At 38.1% G+C, this 26,179-nt stretch overlaps 1 protein-coding gene across 1 annotated transcript in view; it reads left to right on the top strand.

The window, feature by feature from the left end:
• SMARCC1 (SWI/SNF related, matrix associated, actin dependent regulator of chromatin subfamily c member 1) overlaps positions 1 to 26,179 on the top strand; it is a 90,559-nt gene that overhangs the window by 11,127 nt on the left and 53,253 nt on the right. The window contains exons 3-14 of the mRNA XM_049798146.1: positions 3,090 to 3,175; positions 6,876 to 6,957; positions 8,151 to 8,243; positions 11,269 to 11,338; positions 13,564 to 13,633; positions 15,334 to 15,409; positions 17,330 to 17,455; positions 18,163 to 18,281; positions 19,521 to 19,645; positions 20,451 to 20,510; positions 21,168 to 21,205; positions 23,820 to 23,941. Of these exons, the coding sequence (XP_049654103.1) occupies positions 3,090 to 3,175; positions 6,876 to 6,957; positions 8,151 to 8,243; positions 11,269 to 11,338; positions 13,564 to 13,633; positions 15,334 to 15,409; positions 17,330 to 17,455; positions 18,163 to 18,281; positions 19,521 to 19,645; positions 20,451 to 20,510; positions 21,168 to 21,205; positions 23,820 to 23,941 (1,067 nt within the window). The remainder of the gene's footprint in view (positions 1 to 3,089; positions 3,176 to 6,875; positions 6,958 to 8,150; positions 8,244 to 11,268; positions 11,339 to 13,563; positions 13,634 to 15,333; positions 15,410 to 17,329; positions 17,456 to 18,162; positions 18,282 to 19,520; positions 19,646 to 20,450; positions 20,511 to 21,167; positions 21,206 to 23,819; positions 23,942 to 26,179) is intronic.

Genomic DNA, 26,179 nt, shown 5'->3' with positions numbered 1-26,179 from the left:
AATCTGGTTTATTGGCTGCTGCATCTCTTCTGAGAAACAGGTTTTGTCTAATTGTTAAAAGCAATTTCCTTTTATGCTAGTAGCAATGACCGCAGTTTAATGAGAGAGTCTTGCTAGAGTCTGCTGACGCTTTAAAAAAGTGACATGTCTATGAAAGAGATTTGTATACTGTTTTTCATGGTTAAGTATCGGCTGAACTTCCTGTGTGTGGCAGTAAAATCCTAACTTGCCAGAGCTGCTGCGATTGCTTGCGCTGCCAGGGATTCCTGCATCGCTGAGCCTTGTGCCAGGCTGCTGGACTGCCTTCCAGAATTGCCCTGGTAATGCAGAAAGGTGTCATTGAAAAAGTTAATGTGGGCTACTGACGGGCAGCTTGATGAGGGTGAAGCTGCACCAGCAGCCCCTGAGCTTGAAGTAGGGGACATTGGGTACAACAGTGGGATCAACAGTTTCCCAAAATGCAGATGAGGCGGGCTTTGTTGCAGCCAATTCATTCAGTTGCGTGATACGTCCGGCATGTCGGCACAAAGGGAAAGGTTGATTCTGGATGACCATATGTGCATAGGACAGCTGAAGATAAGTAACAGCAACTTGCATAGTAGTGCTGCAAAAATATTCCTTACAGCGGGTCTTCTGGCTTCATGTTGGGATTTATTTTTCTTTTTAGAGCAGCTAGCGTTTGCTTGCTTGTTTGTAAACCAACGCTTGTATTCTCAGAGCCAAGTCTTACAGCAATAAAATCATTGTGTGCTAAAGCATTTTGTTTTAGTTCAAGCTTCTGATCAGAGACTGCTCCATCCATAGAGGACTTTAGTTTGCTAAGAATAGTACTGAAATGCATGCAGCTCGTAAACTGGCAAGTACCCGTATGGCAGCTTTGAGCTCTCTTTATTACTTTCTGTGCACAGTAGGGCTCTAAACAGATGGTAAACCAGGAGCAGTTCTGTTCTTATTGAATGCTTACGAAGGATCTTTTTTATGTCATTCTTGGACACTGGTGTATTTGATATCTCACAGAACTGCTTTGCTTTCCATTAGCAGCTCTAGAGCCAAGGAAGGCAATGTTTCGTTTAGATCCCATGCTACCATTTTAGCTGCCTGGCTGCAGAGTAAATTTAAAATGCTTGTCAGCAATGCTAAGCCTGTCTGTAATTTGGTGTTCATTCTGTGTTAGCAAATACTTCTGAGGTGTCATAAAACAGACTTTAAAGAAATGACCTGTTCTGATCTAAAAAGTAAGATAGAAGCTAGATCAGAAACATTCCTAATGTAGAAAAACTACTAGAAAGGCTGTTGGCTCTGCTGTGTCTCCAGCTTTGTGCTTTCTCTAGTTCCAGCAGAAGGCAGCTTGCAGAAAGCCATTCAACAACTCCCCAAATTCTGTTTTGTGAATAGTACAAGTTCTTTATTTTTATTGAGAAACACAAAAATAGACTGATCTTGGTCCATATGTCTAGCATACATATGGAAAGACAGGTTTTCTTTCCTATTCCAGTAAATAGTTGGGTGTCTTACACTGAATGGAGCAACATCAGAAGAGGTCAACTCCAGAGTGCCCCTTGACACGGCCGTTGTGTGGGTCCTTTTTCATTGCCCTCGTTAGTGCCAGGGCATACCAACTTCCAAGGCAGAATATACCCTTCTGTTAATGGAAGCTTAGCTGAGTGATGGATCTGCCTCATTTTGTCTTTTCAGTTTATTGTTAGAACAGCTTTCTTTAAATATATCTGAAGTTGTCTGGGAAATGGACCTGTTTGCCCAAATAAGCTTTTTTTAAGTCTTCCTGATACTATATAAAAGTTGCCAAGAGCAGTTTGGCACTGCAGTCAATAGAAAAGAAGTGTTCCAGGGCAGTCTTACTTGAATGCGTGTTTCTAAATGAATTTTTACGTCTTACGAGAACTTAAAACAAAACAAAACAAAAAAAAACCAATTACTTTTTTCAAAAAAATAATCAATTTGAACTACAAAAAAGTTTATTGGTCATATTGGAAAGGAATCTGTAACTGTGAAGAGAATGCCTGGTGGATAGAAACAGTTATTTGTTCTGTTATGTCATATGTTGCTTTCTTTATCACTGGTTAGTTCATCAATGCTGTTGCATATTTTTCTTCTTCCTGTTCCAAATCTTATATTGAGAACCTCAGACACCCTGTGTGTCAATACTCTGTGAATCATGCTTGAAATAGATTCTAGACTTGCCTTTCTCTGGTCCTGGCTTCAGCTGAGCTATCCAGTTGTCTTCCATTTCTGAGATGACTTTGACAGTAGCTTACTTTTTCCGATCACACACAAACATCCTGACCAGATATATTAGTAAAACAGCAAAGATAATTCCAAACTAAAATTTATCAGAAAAACGTACCTTTCTGTGTAGGAAACAGTCCTGCTTTTGTAGTAACGTTTTGGAGAAAGGACTTTGTGGGACTCAGTAGAGCTTTTCAATCTCCTTATGCTCCTGTTTGAATTTCAGTTCTTGAATTCAGAGTACCTATTTACGAATGTGTGACTCTGCTAAAATTGATAGTGAAAAAATGAGTTGGATGTAGTATTTTAGGGCAGATCTGCATGGTGACCTTTTCAGATCTTGCCAAACAATTTGTTGTGGTGGGGGAGGGACGTGAATGGAGAGCTTTAGGAGCCGTAGAGAATATGAAGCCCTGGTTTTAGATGTTCATTTCTAATTAACTGTTTTGGTCTACTTAATACAGATGAAGAGCTTCTTAACTGACAGCTATGATTTTTAGGCTTAATTTACTGTGAAATGGATGTTCAAAGAGTAGTTTGGATTTCTGTTTTACAGCTATGCAAGGAATTTTTTGCAAGCTACTCACGTAAGGAAGGACTTGGAGCTTTCGGATATATTGTGTTCTGCTTGCAAACATGGAAGAATTCCACGTAAACCAAACACATTTAATCTTCCTGAAACACTCTTAAATAAGAATGTAAAACTCGGAGATTAATCTGAAAATTAAACTATGCATTTGATAAGTTAGCTGAGTTTTAGACATCTAACAAGTACGTGTTCATTTAAAATAATGACATAAAAGTCAATGTCGCTGTGTTTTCACTTTTCTTTTGGGTTCTAGGCAAAGTGCTTCATGGATTTCAAAGCTGGAGGTACATTATGTCACATTCTTGGTGCTGCTTACAAATATAAGAATGAACAGGGCTGGTAAGTTTTTATTTTTGATTTATACACCTTTTGCATGAAATTAAGCACATGAAATGCCTATGCAAACTACTTAAAAGTTTAATACTTGCTGGAGATTTGGGTAGGCAAGGGAGTTGGAGATGGGAAGAGGAAATTTTTTTTCCTGTTTTGCTGATGGTAGCTTTTTTAAGACACACCCCCACACTTCTAAATTTAAAGATAAGTTGTCCAAGCTTAAGGTCTTGAGCCTGTAGGTTAGGAGTTAATCACAAGCTTGAGGCTTTTTTTTTTGCCATTTACTTGCTGTATGACTGAGCAAATTAACCAGTGTCTTAGAATCGCTGTTTCCCATCTATAAGGTGTAAATCTTTGTTACTGTATTGAGTATAGGGTTTAGTTACAGTTGGGAAAATATGAAGCATTGCATGGATACTAATAAATGCTCAGTTTTCCACTGCTTATCAGTCTCCATAAATGGGGAGTGTAAGTGGCTAGAAACACAGCCCATGTAGCTATTGACACTAGTATTAAAACTATTCATGTGACATCCCACTAGTGCTTTGACCTGTGTGTTTCTAAGTTATAATCCTCTTTCCAAGACAGCAGTAGCATGAATTACTATATTTGAGAACACTGGAAAAAATCCGAGGATGAAAAGTAAGCAGAGATTATTCTTGTACATGAATTTAAATAGTTTCTGATCTGATGTTGTGCAGACCTGTAACAGCATTGCTGGAATTGATTGTGTTTCTGTTACCCACAAGAGCAGATTAAAAGGCAAAAATAAAGTTGTTTTAGTATGGTGGTTGTTTTTAGGAGTTCATACTCATATCAGCTAAATGGGTATCTGAGGTGGGTATATCAGAGAACTGGTATGAGTAAGCTGCTGTCAGGCTTTTTCCTATTCCAATATTGCCAACACCTAGGATATGATACATGTTTGTAGTGTTCTGTGTGGTGTATCTTTAAGGAGTGTCTTGCTACCTCTTTGCTTTAAGATAGAGGAGTAAAGTGGCTCCTACTTCATGAATATTTAAACATTCCAATTTTTTCCAAACAAATTTAGTTTTCAGTCATTGAAATTTGTCAGCAAAACTCTGATATTGTGATTGCCTCTTCTCTTCTCACTCTCTTGCCGATTCCTCAAAACTAGTGTGGGTAGTGTCTTGTGTTTGTGCATGTGGGATGTAGAGGGAAGTAATACTTGAATTTAACTCTGAGGATCAGACTTAGAGCTTGGAATGTATCCTTCACTGACTCAACCAAATAATATGTGGTGTTTTGCCTGAAATATGATTTTATTTTTTTTAATGGTATGCATTGTCGCTCTTGCTTAACCTGTTTGTGAATGATCTGTCTTATAGGAGAAGTACCTTTCCTCGTCATAATAGGTATGTCTGAAAAATGCACTTATCCAGTGCAGCTGGACATACCTTGTCTATCACTGCAATTCAAGTAGTTGTTTGCTAAAACCTGTCAGAGGGTATCAGTTAAACTAAGGATAGGAAGAATTAGTATTACTATTTTATCTAAAGGGGCAACTAAAAAAAGGTGCTATTTCTTAATATATTGGCATGTTTTTCTTAAAGTATGGGTTTCAAAAGCAGGCAGGAATTTGGACACCTGTGTAGCATTAAATGAATACGTAATGCAGATTTCAGGCAACCAAATGTAAAAATTTTGGTCCAATTTCAATGCCTTAAGTGTCTTTGTTTCATAGGTACTATTAGGTGGCTAGGTTAGTTTGTGTTTATTTGGCATTTATCTTCCTTCACTTCCTTGAAACTATTACTTTGTTCTTAATGCATATATATGTTTTGAATACAGACTACGAAGCTGTCAATGGCTAAATAGTGGAGAACTGGCTTGATCTTGGCTCTTCAAATCTTATATATTATAGGTGTAAAATACTTTACGAAATTGTGTTGTGCAGTGAACTGACAGACTTACTAATTATTGGCTGTACTTCTACAAGTCAGCGTAAACTTTTCAACATGCACAACCCTATTTAAAAAGGTCATAACATTTCTTTTAAAATTGAATGACATTTCTAATAAATATGCCAGAATATTATCTTTAACTCGTTTGCCATGTTTTTAGTGTGAAGGGAGGAGTCTGTACTACTGCTTTAGGATAAAAGCCATCATTCACTAGTAGAGAATGTTTCTAGTGCTGCCGAACACTACAGCATATTTATGCAGTACCACCTGTATGGGCAACTTCTTTCTGAAAAATGCTAGAGAGCTTCAGGTGAAGAAAAACATGGTGGTCTCAGCTGAAGTGTCCTTGTTTAATTTAGTAGTGTAATATTGATGTGATGCCATCCTTGTATGGTAATGGGTTTTGTGACTAAAAATCAACCTTGCTTTGGTTTACCTTCATTGTGCATTTATAAAGTTTAAAAATTGATTTGATGTGTTACTGGAAACAAGCATGTGTTTAAAAGAAGCTGTTGTTAGACACAGGCACAGGAATGAATTCTTGTATTTTAAGTTGGGGTGTTGACTTAAAGTATATCAGTCATTGCATGGTAATTATGCGCATGGCTTTTTCACTGTGTGAAGTGTGCAGGGTACTTTTTATTTTATATGCTGAAATCCCTTTTGCCAGTATTACCACTCCTGAACACCAACTCCAGTTAAGAGTGTTTTCAGACTCTAGCAACAGCTTTTTCCAAAACTTGGGAGGTACAGAAGTGCACCAGACAGTGTTTTACATCTAAGAGTCAACAACCTGATTACCTGAACATATCATTGTCCTTTGGAAAAGGCTGAATTCTTAAGGATCAGGCCCAAATCTGTTTGAGACGCTCCTACAGCACTGCTTACCCTGGCTGGTGGTGGTGAACCTCCGTGATAGTGCCAGTGCAGATACCAGCGGGTGCTAAACTTGGCGAAGGACTGGCGTTAGTGCTGTTATTATCCCACCTCTCAGGTTCTTGGGGGTTGCCATTCAAATTCTTCATTTGAGCTGATTCATCTGTGACTTCTGAATACGTGTGCGGTTCAGGTGGACATGGCAGAATGCCTTTGGGGGGGCTCTTGTGGTTCTTCCCAGCAGGAAGTCTCAGATTTTGTGTTATCCTCCCCATTTCTGATAGACACTTAAATATGCATTGTTATTTCAAGAATTTTTGTTACTTTGTCAATGAAATAGAAAACTTTAAAAGTACCACGGTCCAATAAGGTTGATCATAAAATGCTTACGTGGATTATTAGCTACCTGTATGCTGGGGGGGGGCTCTTTTCAAATAGGTAAGTAGTTTAGAAAGTTCAGGCAGGCGAATTGCTGTGTTCTTCCTGGATTAGAATCTGGGTCTGGTGGATGGGCGCAACTAGAAGTAAGAGAAACATGAAAGCTTGTTCATGAATTTTCTCATCAGTTGTTGAAATCCATCGTAAGCATTTGATTATGTTGCTGTTTAATTATCCTTTGTGACTGTAGTGGAATGCACAACCCTGCTACAGGGTTTTGTTGGACAATGTCAACCTTCATTTTTCCTAAACATTTCACAAATTGGTTGCATTTTGTTGATTTGGTTCATCATGATTTTTCTTGCTTGTGAGGGCTGCCAAGTGAAGAAAAAATATTTGTAATTGTGCTTTAAGTGTTCTTATGTAGCTACCATGATACACTGTTTCTTATGTGGAATGTGAAAGATTCTTGACTGCTGAATGTGGGAGAGTTGAATTTAATATTTTTGAATAATTTTCCTTAACAGGCGGAGGTTTGACCTGCAGAATCCATCCCGAATGGATCGAAATGTGGAGATGTTCATGAACATTGAGAAAACACTAGTGCAGGCAAGAAACTCATACACAAAACTATATGTTCGCATGCTCAGGGGAAGGGATTCACTTGTTTTTTGTGTACCTCAGTTGTCACTCACTGAAGAGTTTCATCCTGGACTTCTGTAGGAATATTATACCCTTCCCTCCCTCTCCTACCCATTTTAGTCACAATTCCATGTTATCGCTTGAAAACTTCAGAATGTTTTCACTGATATTCTTTGGATATGCGTAGGGTGAGAAACAGCTGTTTGTGAGGTAGGAGAAAGTATCACGTGTGTCTCCGTCTTCCCGTGAAAGTAGCACCCTTAGGACTGAGTAACTAGTTCTGTACATATCCATTCAGTTGCTGACTTTCTTGAGATTCCCAGCTTGATGCAAGTTTGTCTTTTTTCAGGGTTAGGGTACGTTTTAGACTCTTTCGCTTGCTTTATCGAACAAGTTACTGCCAGAAGAGAGCAGATAATAGCTGTATGGAATCTAATTTGAAGATAATTTTTTTTAACTGCTGTGTGTGAATAACAGAATATTTTTTTTTCCAAACTCTAAAACCAAGCTCAGTGTATAATGTAGTCAAGATAGAAGTTTCAGGTAGTTGTGAAAAATGGAAATAGGAGGAAGGACAGCGAAAAGGAACAATACTTTTATTATAAAAAACTATTGCCATTGTATGGTGGTTTCAGTACATAATAGATTACATGTTAAAATTCAAAATTAAATGAATGTATACCTGTCAATATTGTAGAAATGAATGAATCTGCATGTCGATGTAACAGGACAGATTCAGATTTGGAAGTTGATGCACAGGGGACTTAAATTCCCTTTCAAGTGAAGTCTTCCAGAGCCTGTAAAAATTTTTTTGAAATCAAAGATGTTGTTTCCATTAAAGATCCTGTTGTGAAAGCAGGAATGTGAGAACATCTGGGTTGGGTCACATTCCCTTTATCTGTGATAATGTCTCCGACAGAGCTAACAGCAGATCTGCAGTGACCAGAAAGAAACCCAGGATAAGACTTTGGTGAGGAGGTGTGCAAAGGAAATGTTGCTGTCATAGGCGTTTCTGGAGCTAGAGTTAGTGTGCCGTGTCACAAGCTGATACGTGTTCTTTTTGAGCTTTTTCAAGCATTGGTGATCTTAATAGAATTTTTTTGTTTTATGTCACAGGTGGCCTACTCATTTCTTATTTAACTTCCTATTCTTTCCACTAGAACAATTGTCTGAGCAGACCAACCATCTACCTCATTCCAGATATAGAACTGAAGTTGGCTAATAAATTGAAGGATATTGTCAAACGTCACCAGGTAACTGTTAAAACAAATTCTTTGTAAGTTGTAAGATAAAATGTATTTGCCTGACTTAACCAGTTACATCTGGATTGTGTCTGACAACACAAGGCAGCAGCAGCAAGTCACTTAAGACCAGAAGTTCACCATTTGTAAGATGCCATTTGTAGTTATCCTCACATGGAGATTGAATCACAACTTTGTTCTAAAAGTAAATCCGAAATTGCTATTGAAGTGAACAGTAGTTACAGTGTCTCAGTGAGTTGGCTGCAGACCCTGGTTGATTTAGTGTTGAATACCTACTTATATAAAGCTGAAGCTCACTGTTTGTCCAAATCTGAGACCAAAGAAGGTAGGGTGTAATATAGGTGTTCTAGGTACGTGGGGACAGCATAAGCCAGCTTTAATTGTAAAATGATTGCTGCCTTTTTTGCTTTATTTTACTTACTTTTTTTCTTGCTTGTGCTGAACAGAATGCAAGCAACAATGGTCTCTTGCTTGTTAGGTAGTCAGCGTATTTCCAACAGAGTCAGCATCTTGCCATTGCAATTTAATATACTAAATGGTGAACTGAACAAGATTGATAGCTTCATCTCTTAAAAATGTAAACAGTCTTTTCAGTTGTCTTGGGAGAAATATCCTGGAATGTGAACTCTAGATGGTCTGATAGCCTTTTGTGTTATGATAATTCATGGCTATAGCCAAGCTAAACCGTTTCTTTTCTGGATTAAATGTATTTCCTGTGTTGTTGTTATGAACCATCATTGCATCTTCAGTTGTGTAATTTTTCACAATTTACTCTTAATTGTTCAGCTGATTCAGGATGCTTGCTATTGCTTAAATTGGAGTTAATGATTCAATTTTCCTTTCATAAAGGTATTCTATAGTGAACTCAAAGCATGCTAGATCCATGAATGATTTGTCTCTAAAGGGATGTGAAGAACTGAAAACGGAGATTGTCCCTAATTCTGCTTTTTGGGCTGTCTTCCTTTGCCCTGCCTCTGAATTCTCATCTTGTATTTGTGTTGCTACCTGTGTGAGCTTTTGGTTGTTTTTTTCAACCCTGTCTTGTCATCTTTCCTCTACCCCATCCCTAGTACCTGTAGCTCCCTCCTCTCTGGTGTTTCCAACTTCTGACTGCAGCCTGTGCAGAAGAGTTGCGTATTTCTTGTCCCACCACAGTGCTAGTATGATCTCTGGGCTTACAAAAAGAGGTGTCAGTAAGATGTTTGTTCTTTCTGCTGCTGAAGGTGGTGTTACTGTTTCTGGTAGTCACACTTCTGTTTTTCTTTATAAATGTTAAGAATTCTTTTGAGAAGAGCCAGAGTAATAATTTAGGAACTTGAAAGCGGGTAATGAGTGAGATTTAGCATTTATATCTATCTGCTTCGAGAGAAGTGTTTTGTCAGTAGAGAACTCTTCCATCTTGTTAGTCTTTAGCTTCCAGTCACATTCAGTTTAGCAGAGGCAGGGAATAAGCCTTACAATCTGCTTACGTCTTTCAGAAAGCTGTTTTAATGTAAAGTTATCCATCCGTTTGTTTTCAGTTAAGATAGCATCTAAGAGAGACTTCCTGTTCATCTATTGTGTATTTGTGTTTTTTAAAGCTCCATAGGAGACAGATAAATCTTACTGATCTGATTCACAAAGCTCAGATTAGATAGCTGGAGAAGCATCTTTAGCTCATGGGGAATGAAGGGAGAATTTCCATTATTGTTCCTTAAACAGTTTGCAGGTTCTTCATTCAAGCCAGGGCTCTTTCCTTCCCCTTCAAATGCTTTGAAATTATTCTTACTTTCTAGCTTTCTTTTTTGCTGTTGCTCAGAGCACCTCCTTTCCCTTTACCCTGTTCTATGAACTCTTGTTGGTGTGGGAACTCTTGCCCTTCAGCCCCTGATATGAGAGTAGTCTCCAAATACTGCTACCATAATGCAATGCAACTTTATGCTTTTTTAATTTTCCTCCTTTTGATGCTGTCTTCTAAGTTGTTTGCATATTGTTGGCTGTAATCTATCCCGTGTGCTCTTAAGTCCTTTAAATAAATCTGTCAAGTATTTATGGAATGTAAATTTTGAATAACGCTTTCATACAAACTGTTCCAAAACATAATTCCTCTTCAGAAGTCTGCAGACTGTGAATTTCTGCTGCCCTTGGAAATGACTCTTTGTATATGGAAACTGGAGGTGTTTCTGCAGCATGTGGGAGAATCCTTATGGTTCTCCATGTGAGGCAAGGACAGGGTTTTCTTGACTGACCACACTAAACAGTGTTACGTATTTATTTAATAGATACCTAATTATGTAGTAGAATTTTCTTGCATGATAATGTAGGTCCAGTAGGAATACAATTATGGCCTGTACTTATATGTAGAGAACTTGCTTTATGTACCACTCTGTGGCATCTGCATAAGAGTGAGAAGTACATCTGTTCCTTCTCATATGTCAAGAAAATGATGTCCTAAACCAGCAAGAAGAAAAATTATTCTTGTGTTTGAATATTTGACAACAATAGTATCATGTTAGTGTATTTCTGATCTTTTCCCTTTGCTCTATGATTTAGGAGGCTTTTTTGAAAGAATGGCTGTTTATGCAGTCTTTTGACATACAGCCTTTCTTGAATACTAAGGATGTTCTTCTACTCAAGGCAGCCATTTCTGGTTAAGTTTCTCATAGACTTTATCTTACGTAAATTGTCCCGGACCAAAATGTGTACTTAGTGGAAAAAAGTTGCAAACGCTTTCTTACAGAGTATTCACCAATAGGTTGGTATGAACTGATAGCGGAACAATTTATGATGAAAACTGGGGCAGAAGGAACTAGGAGGAGGAAGGATTTGAGATGAAAAGAGCAAGAGATGACAAAGTAGTTTGGCAGCAGTCTTAAAATTGACACTTCTTAGAGGTGGTACTCTTTGTTGCATTGAAGTTAGCTTTGAATAATTCTAGGTTGCATGGGATGTGGGTACAAAGAAGCAGCCGAAAGTTTGGGGTAATGTATTGAAAGATTCTCATGCGGTTTCTTCTCTTCTTCCACCTTTCCCACAGGGAGCAGTAACTGAAGAGAAATCAAAGGCTACCCACCATGTTTATCCAAGTCCTACCTCAATGGATGATGGTAAAGTTGCTTTCCAATTTTTAAGCGGAAATAGTCTTGTAACTAAATTCCGTTAGCACTTACGGGAGCTTTTGCACAGATGCAGAATGTTCCTAGCCTGCTCCTGAGAGCCACTGGAAAAGTATTTCTAGGATTAACAACTCCAGATAAAATTGTTGTGTCCTGCTTCTAACTATTGGGTGTAACATTCACATTTTTAATTGATGCAACATTTTCAGATTAAGGTGTGTAACGCCGACTGCTCTTCAGTGATTGTGTTGGAAATTGAGATATTATTTATTGCTGAATGCAGATACTTTGTTTGTCCCAAATAACTTGCAGGCTGAAGGGCAGCAAAGTTAATGGACTGGAAGAACTTAAAAAAATTAACTTAGATTTAAATTTAAAAGTAAGGATAATGAAAGTAGGGGGCTTGAAACTAAAGTTTCCATTAATTTTTTTCTTTCATTGCTTTCTTGGTGTCCCCCAGTATGTAAGTATGGGTCAAATTGTTGAGTAAAACATGTTTAGGAATCAACTAGATGTAGGAAAGGTAGCATAGATGCTAAAGTAAATGAGAATCGAAAAAACTTTTTGCAGTGTTCTTGTTTTTCCAGGAGACAGGTTGGGAATGCTGACACATATCATTGCAGGTGGTTTGGCAAGGTGGATACTGTAACAAGCAGACCTGATAAATTGGATATTGTTGGCTTTATTATAATGCAGTCTGCCTCTATATGAAGCACATAGGTTCCACAAAAGCAATTTAACAGCTGTATTCTTCAGCAAAAAAAACCCTCCTAATTTTATTACCGTAAATACATTTAAATGTCTAGTGGATCGTCTGAGTTTCACTGACAGAAATAAGCTTTTTCTGATACGCCCTGGCATCTGATGGCCACTAGATGGAAGTATTCACTCCTGTATAGGGACAATCATGGATTGTTTGTCTTTTGGTGCTTGTCTGTGTTCTGTACTTCTGGTAATCTCACGCCTAGCCACAGGTTTGTATTTATGTTTAACCACTTCAGGCTCTCAGAGGGCTGAGCATAGTAGGTCCCATCTGTTTTGTAGTCAGTGAATGTGCAGATGTGCTAGACAGAGCTCTCTTAACCCCTGATTATACTAAGATGAGAAGACAGCCATAAATTCAAGCAGTGTAACTCTAAACAGTTTCAGATTCTCAGGATTTCTCTTTTAGTGCTGCTCTGGACTATATTCTTCATATTTGAGTTGCAGGGGGTAGGTTATTACATTGTGTCAGATGGGCAGTTTAAAAGAAAAAAAAACCTTTAAAACAGCAGCCAGACTGAGCATATGCCTTATTGCAAAATCAGCAAAGTATTAGTGTTACTCAGTAAGTATGTATTAACTTGAAGTCCTTGTTAGCACTGCTGTGAAAGAAGAAAGTTGAAATCCAAGTTTTGTTAGATTCCTGGAAGTTTTTTATTAAAATCTGTTTCACCACCACCCCTTGCCCTGATATTCTTCCTTCAAAACTCTATTGATTTTTTTTAAATACTTGTTGAGAGTAGAATTTAGTACTGGGAAGAGGCTCTTTTGAAATAAATGTAAATCAATAGAAGGAGTTAATGAGGGGATACAGATGTCTAACAAGGATATACAAAGACAGAGGGGAAATACCACTTGACAAGAAAGCATTTTGGGAGAAATTTAGTCTTTTTGTTTATACAGAGATTTTTTTTTTTAAAAGTGACAGCTTAGAGCATGTGTCTCTCCATGTTATTTCTGCTGTCTTTACTGAGTGTCCTCTTGGGGGATTTGCTCTGTTCCATTCTGAGTTCCAGTCCCAAATGGCCAAGGAGTTTGGGAGATGAGATGGGACAAGATGAGCTGGCAGAGGATAGTGCTTCCACCTGTCAGCCAGAAATGCCTCTTGCTTCTGTTGAGAAACAGATGACTGTTCCAAGCCTCTTTGGATCTTAATCTGGAGTGTGTTAGGCTATGAATGTATGTGGCCAGGAAGGGAAACATGATAATTCTTAGCATTAAAATGACTTTACTAATGTAACATCTGTGTAGTATGCAGGCAGAGCATGTGCATGTTTAGACATGGCAAAGATAATGCAGGCAAGTGTATCACTGTGGCAGGCTGGGCCATTGTAATTGCACTACAGGAGACTTTTATCAGAGATGATTGCAGTAACTTTACTGTGGAAAAGCCAAATAGTGTTTAATGTGCTTTACAATCTGAATCTGATGCTAGATTTCTTTCCCCTTTGCAGATGAATGGCTGAGACCTGTGATGAAAAAAGACAAGCAGGTGCTGGTACACTGGGGCTTTTTTCCAGACAGGTAAAGAAAGGTGGGGGAAGAATGCAGACCCCAAATCTTATTTAAGTTTGTTGAAGGAAAAATCTTGATTAAAACTCGCAAGTAGGAAAATCCATGTCCTCAAACAAACTGCTCCTTTCACTTACTGAGTCTAACCTCTCCTGATAGCAGTGCTCTGTGGTTATCAGTAGTGAACCTGCATGGGGAGCGTCCCAGCTGTGTGGCCTACAAGTATGCTCTTTTCTTCTTATGCAGAATGACAGGCTCAGACCTATCTCATGCTGGCTCGTCTAAAAATTTAACCCAAATGTACAATACTGCATTCCTGTTGTTTTGATTCTGAATGATTGTACATTGCTGTTCATATTATGAGACAAGCAGTGGTTGTCTTATGGAGTATAACCACGCAATAATTTAGTATTGCTACCGTGTGTCTCAATGTCCAAAGCTTGAAGACTTATCAGTGATTTAAAACTGAAATATGCATACCTATCTATGATACTGGCAGATGGGTGAGATTAGAAAAGGAGAGTTTGTTTTTCTGCAGAGTCACTAGTAAGGTTGCAAATTGAACCAGGCTTTCAAAGAGCAGAGTGAGCCTTTCCATAAAGTAAGACTTTAAAGTCAAAAGGGAGAACTTCTAGTCACCTAGTTCAGCTTTCTTCAACAAAAAGATTTCACTCCATGGGTTGCCTTCAATCAAGTGCAAGTGACTGTTGAAAGCATATATTTGAGAAAGCTGACCTGTGTTGTTAGAAGGTGCTAAAAGATAGCGTATGTACTGTTGGTAATGTAAATGTATTTGTAATAATTGGTTTCTGAGTCCAGGTTTTGGAAAACTCAAAAGATTGATAACCCAGCATTGACTTCTATTTAAATAACTTTTTCAGGGTACTAAAATCTGCTCTGCTGTGCATGCACAGAATTTTCAGGAACCATATGCATATTTCAGTGGAAGAAAGCAAACAACAGTCACACTTAAGTTTCTTTCTTCATATAGATGAAGAACTTTTAAATATTTTTATATTTATATCATATCAGTTGACTCTGTGTGTGTGTATGTATTTATAAATATCAGTATAAACATGAGGAATGCTATATACGCATCTTTCTTGCATATGACTTATTCTAGCTGCTCAGTACATGCCTGGTGTTGATTACAAAGTATTTTGGCTTTTGCTGTTACTGAGTGCAGTTTCTTAGCATTTATAAATAGGCTTTTGAGGGAATAGTATGTGTAAAAGTGAATGTAAGTAATAAATGGATTCTACAGCAGTAGGGATTGAAGGAGAGGATGCCTACTCCTTTCTTCGAGGAATCCAGTATCTCTTGATTTAAACTCGTAAGAACAGAAACAAGTTAATTAACTTAATGCCAGGGTTTGAACAAGTGACTCAAAAACTGCATTTATACCTCTGAATCTAGAGAGTAGACTTGCAATTTTAAGCTGTAGCTGGCTTCACTGAGCTGGCTTTTAAATTCAGAAAGTTAAAAATGTGCATTAAATGCCTTGGACCCCTCCCTTTTCAGTGTGTCCTATTTCTGTAGCAGAAACCAGTGATTATTGCTTTGACATTTCACTGTGTGGAAAAACTTTACTGTTCTACCCCAGTGATATGATTTGCACATGTCAAAATTGCTGAATAAAATTCCTGCTGGTGATCTTTCTGGATGAACAGCCCAGGGGACCAATTTTATTTTCTCTTGACTCCTCTCATTAGCTATGACACTTGGGTTCATGCCAATGAAATAGATGCTGAAATTGAGGATCCTCCAATTCCTGAAAAGCCATGGAAGGTAAGTCTCTCTTAAACAGTTTCCCAAAGTTACTGTATCGGTATAGCTCATGCTCAGGTGCTACTAGATAGATATTTTAATGTGCAGCTCAGTCACAATGGCTGTATTTCCATATATATGGAAAAGCAGAGTGATATTTCTAGAGCCGTAATGAAAATGTCTAAAACATTGCTTTGGTCTGGGGAGGAATGCTGTTGAAAAAGTACTTTAATTTGTGAGTGAGAAGGACAGGCTTATGCATCTCTGATAGCGCCAAAATTACCATATTTATTTTGGCCTGACTTGAGGTGTTTTCTTTTAAAGGTAAGTCCTTCCCTTACTGCTGAAGTGCAGCCATCTCTTGGATGGAACCTGACAACTCATTAGAAGGCATAATGGCATGGTACAGTGTTTAAGGAGAGGAAGTGGGGAAAAATACAATATTCTTATGATGTTTTTTGAAGAATATTGTTAGAGAAAAGAAGAGTCAGGTTACAAACCTGAGATTACCACACATGTATTACAGGGCTTAAAACATATTTTGTGTGCAGAAAGTTAATCTTTTTCTATAATACAGAAATGGCCAAAAAATATTAGGAGTTAGATAATATGGAAGTTAAGAAGCTGCTTTAGGAGAACAAATCTGAATTTTTGACGTTTGCGGTACCACTGAAATCTTGTCTTTTCTCTTTGAGTTATTGTAATGGCGATGTGATTTCCAGCAGATACAGCTATTGGCATCAAAATAGAGCTGTGGTCTGGTTGACAGATTGTGTGTGGCTGTGGGGTCCCCTGTCCCCTGGTTTCACACTGCTACAGAAGCTTTTGGGTTCATTTGTCTTAGCTCAGTACCACTGTAGATACCAGCTTCTGTATGCTCTTAGTACAGGGCAGAGTTTTAAGTATCTTGATTTTACTAAAATCCTTGGCATTGCTAATGAATTGTAGTGTATGAATGCAACTGTCCCTAGAGTTAGAGCCAACATGGAAGTGAATGAGAAAACCGGTAGCTGTTTAAAGAATCCCTGAGGGTCATATCTCACCTTTCTTTATTGAAAGGTTCAATTTAATGGGAACTCTGCTCTTACATCATGTCATAACAATGCGAAAAGTCAGTGCTTCTCAATCTGTTGAACACGTGAGCACTAAAACCAACATCAGCCTTATTGACGTTCTCTACATAATTAATTTTCTTTCTACAGAAATTTTTTGCCTGTCTGATTTAGCTCATTGCAAATGAATGATATAGAACAGTAATAATCAAACAGTAGTAAATGCTACTTTATTGTCCTTTTATTGGACTTACTCTTTTATACGTAACATGCAGTGTTGTTCTGTGTGTATGCCGTTCATCTGAACAGCAGAGTTAGAGCAGCTGAGGTCAGAAAATAACTTGATATCTGTTCAAACTACTTATTCCAAGTAGTTACCTGTAAATAACTGGAACACATGCTTTTTGTGTATAAATCACCTAAGGTTCAAGAATTTATTTTCAACTATGTGAACTAGAACTTTACTTGAAGATGGATGTTTTAAGTCAAGATAGTCAATCTTTCCAAGATACAGCCGACTCTTCTTTTTTTTTTTTTGGTCTTTTGTGGCCCATCTGCTACAGTGATCTGTGTATTTAGAAGATTTTGATGGTAATTTCAGCATCCAAAGTACACTCTTAATACTGAGCTGTTGTCCCAGCTGTGAGAACTGACCTCACACTTCAGAAGGCTTAAAAATGATGGAGGAACAGACATGGCATTCAGTAGACTTACATGCATGTTTATCCTTTTATTGTATTGCCTCATGAAGCTGTCATCTATTATGTGTAAAACCATTACAAGGTATTTGGACATTCAGACTCTGATAACAAAGCCACAAGTACTTCGTTCTATGAGGTCTGTCATAGAGTTATTTTTTCAAAAAACGTCAGCATGTTCTGTTCTTTAGGTTCATGCCAAGTGGATTTTGGACACAGATATATTCAATGAATGGATGAATGAAGAAGATTATGAGGTAGATGAGAACAGGAAATCAGTGAGTTTTCGACAGAGGATCTCCATGAAAAATGAAGAGGTAGGTGGTTCTCTGCTTAATGGATGACCTCTTGATACATCAGTATTCCTTATCTCAGCATAAGTCATATTTTTGGGACTCAAAGTTGCTAAAATTAAGCTAGTTGAACAGTTTGAGGTGCCTATGATAGCACAGTCTAGTTTTAACTTTCTTCTGACATATATCCTTTATCCAAAAGTGTCAGGGTGCATGTTGATTTTTATTTTTTTCCCCCCTTTCTGAGGATGGTAGGAGATAGGACCCACTCTGTGCTTCCGCATAAGTGAAACCGGGATGTGTTAAACAGCATCAGTTAATATTTGATGTCCAAATTCTCTGTACTTGTTGAAACTAATTTTTGTATCCCTCCCAATGCTGTAAGTTAGGTCTCTGAAAACATGTTCATTTAACCTTGAGACCAGGCTGCTCACTAGGAAATCTCTCCTGTTGGATAGAGTATATTGACCAAGTCGCACATTACCTTCTGACTCTTGCTCTGAATCTATGTATCTTAAGTACATAGCCATTGCAGCATCTGGGGGATGGCTGTAGAAAATTTAGGGGGTTTCACCTTGACAAATGGAAGTATTCTGGAGCTGAATGTGGTGTATGTTGTGGTATTATTGCTTTTAGCTTCTCTGTTGTAGGATGTATTACGGAAGAGTGTAGCTTACAGCATTTCAATAAATAGTGTTTGAGATGAGCTGACTACTTTGCTTCTCTAACAGCCTGTACGTAGTCCAGAGAGGAGAGACAGGAAAGCAGCAGCAAGTACAAGGAAGAGAAAGCATTCTCCTTCTCCACCCCCCACTCCTGTGGAGTCGAGAAAAAAGACAGGGAAGAAAGGGTGAGTGTCTGAGTCCTGGAATTTGAGGCAAATTTTCTTGAAGAAATGCTTATGGGGAGATCTCTGTCACCTTTCATTTGTCTCACCTTAGATTACAGTAGAATAACTATTTCTGCAATAGACTTGAGTGATTTTGCTTGTGCAGTGTATGTAATTTCTTTACTCTGTAGAAACGTATTGCCTGCAGGTTGGAGGAGCATCTAGTGCAGGTTGGCATGTTATTCGTGTCAGTGACAGGATTCATTGCTGCATCAAGAGTAGAATTTCTCAAATGAAAAGTTACTCAGCTGCTTCTAAAATAACTCAAAACTCGTTCTGTTAGTGCAATCACGTAGTACATGTGCACTTTTTGATGTATAGCCCCATAAATTACTGCATTTAATGGAGAAAGTTTTTTTTATCTACATAGCCAGGTATTTTAAAGTCCGCTTCTCAAATGCAACTTTAACAGAGTAGCATTTGTGGCCTATGGAGTAGCGTTTTTTCCAATGCTAGTTTGATCTCTTAAACCAAGCAAACAAACAAAAGCCAATATTATAAACTCCCATAAATAAGCTTTTATTGGAATATATGTGGATATGGAGGTGGCTGCTTTTGAACAAAAAATTCAGGTCTTGTTTAATAGACCTGTTGGGCTCTAAGAAGACAAAACTGGAAATTTATCATCTGAGGTGAGAAAGAAATAGTTGATCTGAATTACTTTGTTCCAGATGTAAAGCCTTAGTTAGATTGTGTAAAGAGAGCTGTGAGTGATTCTGCTTTGTTCCCAAAATGCCTTCCTCAGTACACAGAATCGATGGTACAAGCCAGCCTTTTTCCTTAAATAAGGCAGCATGCCTTGAAATGGTCTGTTGCCTCTTCTGTTCTGTGCAGCAGATGCCCTTATTGCAACTTTAAAAAGGACAAATCTAAGTGAATCGCTGCTCCCTTGAATCTCACTAGTATGCAAGTGCTGCCAGCATGCTGGAGACAGTTTTGGAATCAAGATCTATATACAGTGGTGGTCTCCAGTCTTGAAACAGTGGAAAATACCTCTCTTTTTTTTTTTTTTTTTGAGTTTTCATTTAGTAATACACAGAGAATATTTTATGTAACTCCACCAGCACCACTTCTTACAGCATTCATGTTTTTATAAGTGTTTTAACCTAGTCCTTTAATCCGGATATCTGAAGAATAACATCAAGATGAGAACATCTGACAGTTGCAGCTGGCAGAGAATTTGTATATGATCTGTTTTAGACAAACAGCCTTATATGGGAAAAGGAGAGGGCAGAAAGAAGAAGATGAGCAAGAAGATCTTACAAAGGACATGGAGGATCCCACACCAGTACCTAATATAGAAGAAGTGGTACTTCCCAAAAATGGTAAAAAATGCATACACTGGATTCTTCGAATGTTAAAACTGCTTAAACCGCACTGAAAAATACACATGTATTTTGTTAAATCTTTGAAATACTTTGTGGCTGTGGGGCCAGGTGATCTGTGCCTATCTAAATTTATCTAGTCAAGGATTTGAATGTGACAGCTGAGAAGGGCAGCAGATTCGCCTTATTTGGGCTTTTTGAAATACATTTATGAAAATCCACTTAAATGTTTAGTTTCATCTATTTTAGGATTGCTCTCACCCATTATACAGAGTTCATGTTTTGGGGGGATGGAGTTTTCTGGAGGAAAATAATTTTATGCCAAGTAACCAAGATAAGCACATTAAATGAGTGGAAACTCTAGCAACATGCCAAATGTATTCAGTTCTTAATCCTTTTCAGAAAAGCAATGATCTATGCAATAACTGTTAAGTAAAGATAAGTCAGAAAAATAATTCCTTCTATCAAGTCCTTGACACCAAACTATTTTGGGTGCCACACTATTTGGTTTTTACCTGGTTTGAACTTGCATGTAAGAATTGTTACGTGTTGTACAGGTGGAAAAAGTACAGTACTTGGTCCACTAACTTCATGAATAGAAGTTGCTTTGTGTTCAGATGTGAAATTACATAGAAATCAAACAAATGGTCTATTGTACTCAAACTGCACAGCTGAACTCTTTTGAACTGGAAAGACATAACAAAACAGTTTATTGATAAGATAGTAAAAGCATGCTAGACTTTTTGATAATTGTATCTTGTCTGACAGTTACTCATCAGAGTTTCAATCTTGCTTACTTTTGTAGTGAACCCAAAGAAAGACAGTGAAAACACGCCTGTGAAAGGAGGAACAGTAGCAGACCTTGGTAAAATAAACACACAATACCCTCCAGCACCCTGTCCCCTAAGTTTTATACTAAAATCTTGCTTGCAGGCCAACAGAGTAAATATTTTTTAAATCTCTCAATTTTAAAAGGAATTTCTAATCCTACTCTTTTATTGAATTAATTCAGTTTTTGTATGTATTTGAGTTGAAACGTATTGACTCTTTTTCACTTGCAAGGCTGTTCCCTTGTAGGCTTCTTTTTTTTTTTTATATGACATATAAGCTCTTTCCTGGCAGTATTTTTATTTTCTTACTGGGAATCAAGGTGAATCACAGGTTCCCTGAGCACTGCTAAGCCTTTGGCATAACAGATACAAACTAGTGTCCCATACGCTATTATACAAGGCTATATCTAGGGCACTGGGAAAGGCGGTAATTAGGTATGGATTCCTAAGTGTGGAAGAATTCTAATTATCCTTCCTCTTGTATTCTTATCTGTTCTCTTGTCTGGGATAGTTGAGTGCCTGCATAAGGATGAGATTGCCTTAATGATGTGTGGTCCACTTTGGTTTTCTCCTCACTTCACTTCCAAAACAAATGAAATATTCTTTCAAATTCAGCAATTGCATTGCTAGAAAAGCTTATGAGCAATCAGATGCTTTTTATTAGTGTAATTCTCAATGCTTTTATCTTTCAGATGAACAGGATGAGGAGACAGTGGCAACTGGTGGAAAGGTAACACCAGCTGTTTCTTAATAAGTTTGGTAGAAGCTGAGATTGTAGAACTATAGAATGGTCTGGATTGAAAGGGACCTTTAAAGGTCAACTAGTCAACCCCCCTGCCATGAGCAGGGACATCTTCAACTAGATCAGGTTGCTCAGAGCCCCGTCCAACCTGACCTGGAATGTTTCCAGGGATGGGGCATCTGCGACCTCTCTGGGCAGCCTGTGCCAGGGTTTCACCACCCTCATCATCAAAAATGTCTTCCTTAGATCTAGTCTGAATCTACCCTCTTTTAGTTTAAAACCATTACCCCTTGTCCTGTCAAGATCTTAATCTCATCTTCAGTAACTTAAGCCTGTAATGTTTTTCAAGTGTTATATAAGATTAAATTAGTTACTGATAGGAATGTTGTTTTGCTATTATAAAAAGTCTACAAATGCTGTGAGATTATTTTGTATTTTTAAATCTAGCATATTAAAAATGAGAATGAGGAGACAGTTGCAAAGTATTTTCAAAGAAGCGTTTTTCAGATGTAAGATTTTTCAAAGGTTATGCTTTTTCTTTAGGATTCAGGACTAAATCTAAACCCTGGATAGGCTTCCTAATCATTTTAATAGTGTTGCCTGGGTAGTTTCTGTATTGAACTGCATTGTCAGTATGCCAGGCACTATTTTTCACAGCTTGCCTAGTATAAGCTGGCTGCCTGATCATGCAGGTAAGGAAAGATCACATCTGTGTTAGGTTCATACAGTTGCAGACCTGCACAGACACAGACGCTTGGATGTGACCTTAGTTATACATATAATTAAAAAAATCTGACTTCCAATATGGAAGTATTTCTAGTTTTACTGTATTTCAGTTTGTATGTCCAATCTGTGTATGTGTTTTCAGAAATGCTAAAAAATCTTTGTGATGTTTTAAAATGGGGAAAGCTAACAACTCTAGGTATGCAGACCACTGGCTAGGTAGTAAGCAACCTTTCTTTTAGTTCAGGAGCAGGTATCACACTAAGGATCAGTGGGTTTAAGTATCTAGATATGGACATGTGAACACAGATTGCCAAATATTCTTAGAGAAGCACTGTTTTCCAAGTTAGGGAAACCAACTCAGAAGGAATGCGACAGCAAGCTTTTCCAGTATGGGAAATGCTCTTTCTTTTTTGGTGTAACTTCTCCATCCCTGGGTGTAGAATGACCTGGAACTGTGGGGACTCAAGCAGCAACATTAGTATTTGTTCCATGTTAGATCGGAAGAGGTTTGCTTTTTATGTCTTATGTTCACTGGTGTTTTTTGGGGTGTGTGGTCTGTTTCTCTGGTGAATGCATTTTGAGAGAAGAGTGTTGGAAGTTGAGGGGATGATGAGAGGAAGAACTTATTTTCTGAATAGCTATTGTCAGATCACTAAATATATTTATAATGATACCCTGTTGTCTTTGGGGGAATTTAGTCCCAGACAAAGATACATCACTGATACCAATGACTCTTTAAGATCTTGCTTTAGGGCCTTCCTTATTTTTAACAGTCTGTTCTGTTTCTCTGAAATCTGTCTGGATTAGTAATTGAGGTAAAGAAAACCATTTGATGTTGAGTTGCCTACAGGCTCTTCAAATAGCATCTGAGGGCTTCTCGTACAGTTCATATCATGCCCTGACCCTCTTTTTATACTATCTCTGTGCCCTTCTCTTTATCATTTTGGATCAGGAAGCAACAGTGTACTGGAACTCAGGCTGCAGAACTCCTAGTGTTCACAGGAGGCTTCTGTTGTGAAGCAGTGGGAAGTGACCAAAGACTTGTCCTCTGCTTGGGAATCTTAGAAAATCTTGCTCACTGGTGTCTTCGTAGCCCTGTATGAGCAAACTCATGGGTCTGTTCACCTGCTGAGTGGCAGCAAATGCAGGGATGTGCAGAGTTACAAGTTGAACTTAGTATCTCCTCTTCACAAGAGAGAAATATCTGAGACCAGCTTTAAGATTGATCAAAGTTGAGTTTATCCAAGCAAGAATTTAGTGTAATGAGGCACAGTTTTGCAGACACTAAACTGTTACGGCTGACAAGTGTGTCCCAGTGAAACTAGAAGTAATGAATCTGATTTCCTTTAATGCACTTCTGAGGAGTGAAAAGGTTAATGGGGGAAGAGTGGCAAAAAATACAACCTGTCTTAGACAATATTAAAAATTGGTGCAGTGTCAGTAACTGGAGATGGCAGCAAGAGCTAGGCTGACAGCTTACGAAGTACTCTAGACTTGTGCTGTTTTCATTACACGTGGTTGCAGTATACTGCAGAATTGAAATGCAGTGTTTTCTCCCATAGTTAGAGCATGCTTAATTTTATTAACAGGATGCAAAGCCTGATCTAACTATACAGCCAACTATGTCCTTGAGATTTGGGAGCTGGGTCTGTAAAAACTTCTTACTGGCCTTATGCTTTCTTTAATATTTTTATGAACACAGATTACACTTTCTCTGGTCCCTGAGATTTTTCCTATTGACCAGAGATTGTATCAGGAAAAGTTTATTCTGCAAAGGTTTGGAAAGCACTTGTTTTGGACTAACTTTGTGTGGGCTGGGAGTTGTTAGGTATGTCTCTTGCAACCTACTAACTGTTGTATTTCCTCCATGACACAGGAAGATGAAGATCCTAACAAAGGCGATCAAAGTCGGTCAATTGATCCAGGTGAAGATAATGTCACAGAACAAACCAACCACATCATTATTCCAAGCTATGCATCTTGGTTTGACTACAACTGGTAAGAAAGTCATTTGGAACTGGGGGAAGACTCAGTTTTGGTGGTTGTTTCTTATAAATCAAGCTGAGAGCTGAAATTACTTTTGTTTAGGTCTAGTTCCCATGTATGGGTACCTCTTTTCCATTTAAAAATCTTTCCGAGCTGACTTCTGGCAGTTTTCAGGGATTGGGAATGAGGAAGAGAATTTCAAACAGCATAGATCTTCAGTCTATCTTCAGCATTTTTTGCTTTACATTGTTTTTTTTATTCCCTCCCCCATGGGAAAATAATTCCTTTGTCTTGCCTACTTCTCTAGTCTTGGTGTGATCTTTCTGTGTTTGTATCTACTTCTGAGAGGTGGTGGCCTTTTATTTTGCTTCAGATCTTGACTTCGAGGATAAGTTATTGCTTATACAGGGAGGATACTTCATTTTGGAATTGTTCTTGGAGTCAGAGGTTTGTGGTGTGCTATGACCATATAACTCGCTATAGTAACCCTCATGTTCTCTGTATACTTAGACTTTTGTGGTGTGGGAAGAGAAGCAAGTGATCGGGAATGAAAGTCCCTCTACAAGTTAAACTCTTAATGTAGTACTTTTTTAAAATAAAAACTGCTTTGGAAACAGAATAAGGAATAGTCAATTGTCTGGAAGGGCTGTCATTTGAGTGTGTATTTTGTCTTGGCTCTAGGAGTTGAGACATTGTGTAGGCCGGAATCGAAAAAGGCATGCTATGAGACTTGAGTATTAGGATTCATGTGCAACTTTCAAAAGTGGTTAAGTTTTTATAGTAGTGAATTAAGATGGGATGTGAACTGTTAGTGTAAGGGTTGGTTCAATTTCCAGCTCTGACAAGCTTTGTTACCTTGAGTCAGTTGCTTAGCCTAGGTCTGTGCCAGTGGCTTGAGTTGACCTAAATCCCCATAAATAGAACCATCTGTTTCCTCAGACCCCTTGCTCTCCTACTCAGAGATGATCCTGGAAGCAGAAAAGCTGAGGATCACGTAGTCTGAAGTTATAGGTGCTCCAGTTGCTTTGTGAGTGGAAAAGCTCGAGGTGTAGTTCTGTTACGCGTGCAGAATGAAACACTCCATTGATGCACTTCTAAAGGGATAAAACTGTGGATCTGCTGTAGATCAGGAAAGGCAACTTTCTATAGCTCGAGCTAATTGAGGCTTACTTTAAACCAAAGTGGGCATATCTATAGTCTCTGTGCTTTAATTCCTTGTTTGTAAAGTGAAGGTACAATAGTACTTTCCTACTGAGAAAACGATGACAATGACATTGTCATGAGATCATTCTGATGCTATTGTACAAGTGCCTTTTGGGCATGAGAGGTAATAATGGTTGGTTAAAAATTCTTGATGGGTGCATTTGCAGTAGCAGCACTAGTTCTAATGGAGTGCCTGAGAGCTAAATCTGTCTGTGAAACATAGCTAAAAGACTAATGTGGTATTTCTGAAGAGACAGAATAAACTTCCCGTTGCATCAGGTGTACTTGTTCTGACCTTCTGAAAGGCAAACTTAAAGCATCTCTGACGGGTAGAGTGGACATCCACAAGGTAGCAGGATGATGTGAAAAGAAGCTTTGATTTTGGATTCTAGTGCTCCAGAAACAGCGTGTTAAGGTGATTTGGGTTTAAGGCTGAACTAACAGCACAGTTGTGAGACTGACATTTTTCTGTCTTTGAGCACTTCTTTTCAGAGATAGGTTTTTGTAGTTCTGAAGAACTAGAAAGCATATATTTAGCACTGTCTCACATCAGGCTCCAGGTGTTAACTGCTGTTGCTGTCCCAGCAAGATGCTGCTTGTGTTATGTAAATACATAAACAAACCACTATCTGCAGCCCTCCCAAATTGCAAATACTTCTTTAATGTGGCCAGTCACTACTAATTTAAAGTAAGCTGAAAAATAATTCTAATCTGCTTATCTCAAAATGTTTTATAAACTGCTGTTTTAGAATAGTCCTTGCTAAAATTAATTTTCTAGTAAAAAGGTAAATTTTATTTAATGCTCAATTCAGTTTCAGTGTAATCTCTTACGCTTTGGGCAACTTCATTGCAAGAACTAGATTGTTTGTTACCACAGTCTGAAAAGTTTATTGGTTAATCTTCATCTTCAAGTTATTTTCCTATGAATGACAAATTAAGAGTAAGTGGTATCAGCGTAAGAGGACAATTGCATGATAGGTTAAAAACTGAACTTATAGGAGGAAGGAAGACTTGTAAAGAATATGTTTTTCTATTTCCTTTAAAAGT

This window comes from Accipiter gentilis, chromosome 4 (assembly GCF_929443795.1).
Source record: "Accipiter gentilis chromosome 4, bAccGen1.1, whole genome shotgun sequence".
NCBI classification, from domain to species: domain Eukaryota; kingdom Metazoa; phylum Chordata; class Aves; order Accipitriformes; family Accipitridae; genus Astur; species Astur gentilis.
Note: the sequence above shows the minus strand (reverse complement) of the source record. Positions and strands in the feature narration are given on the sequence as shown.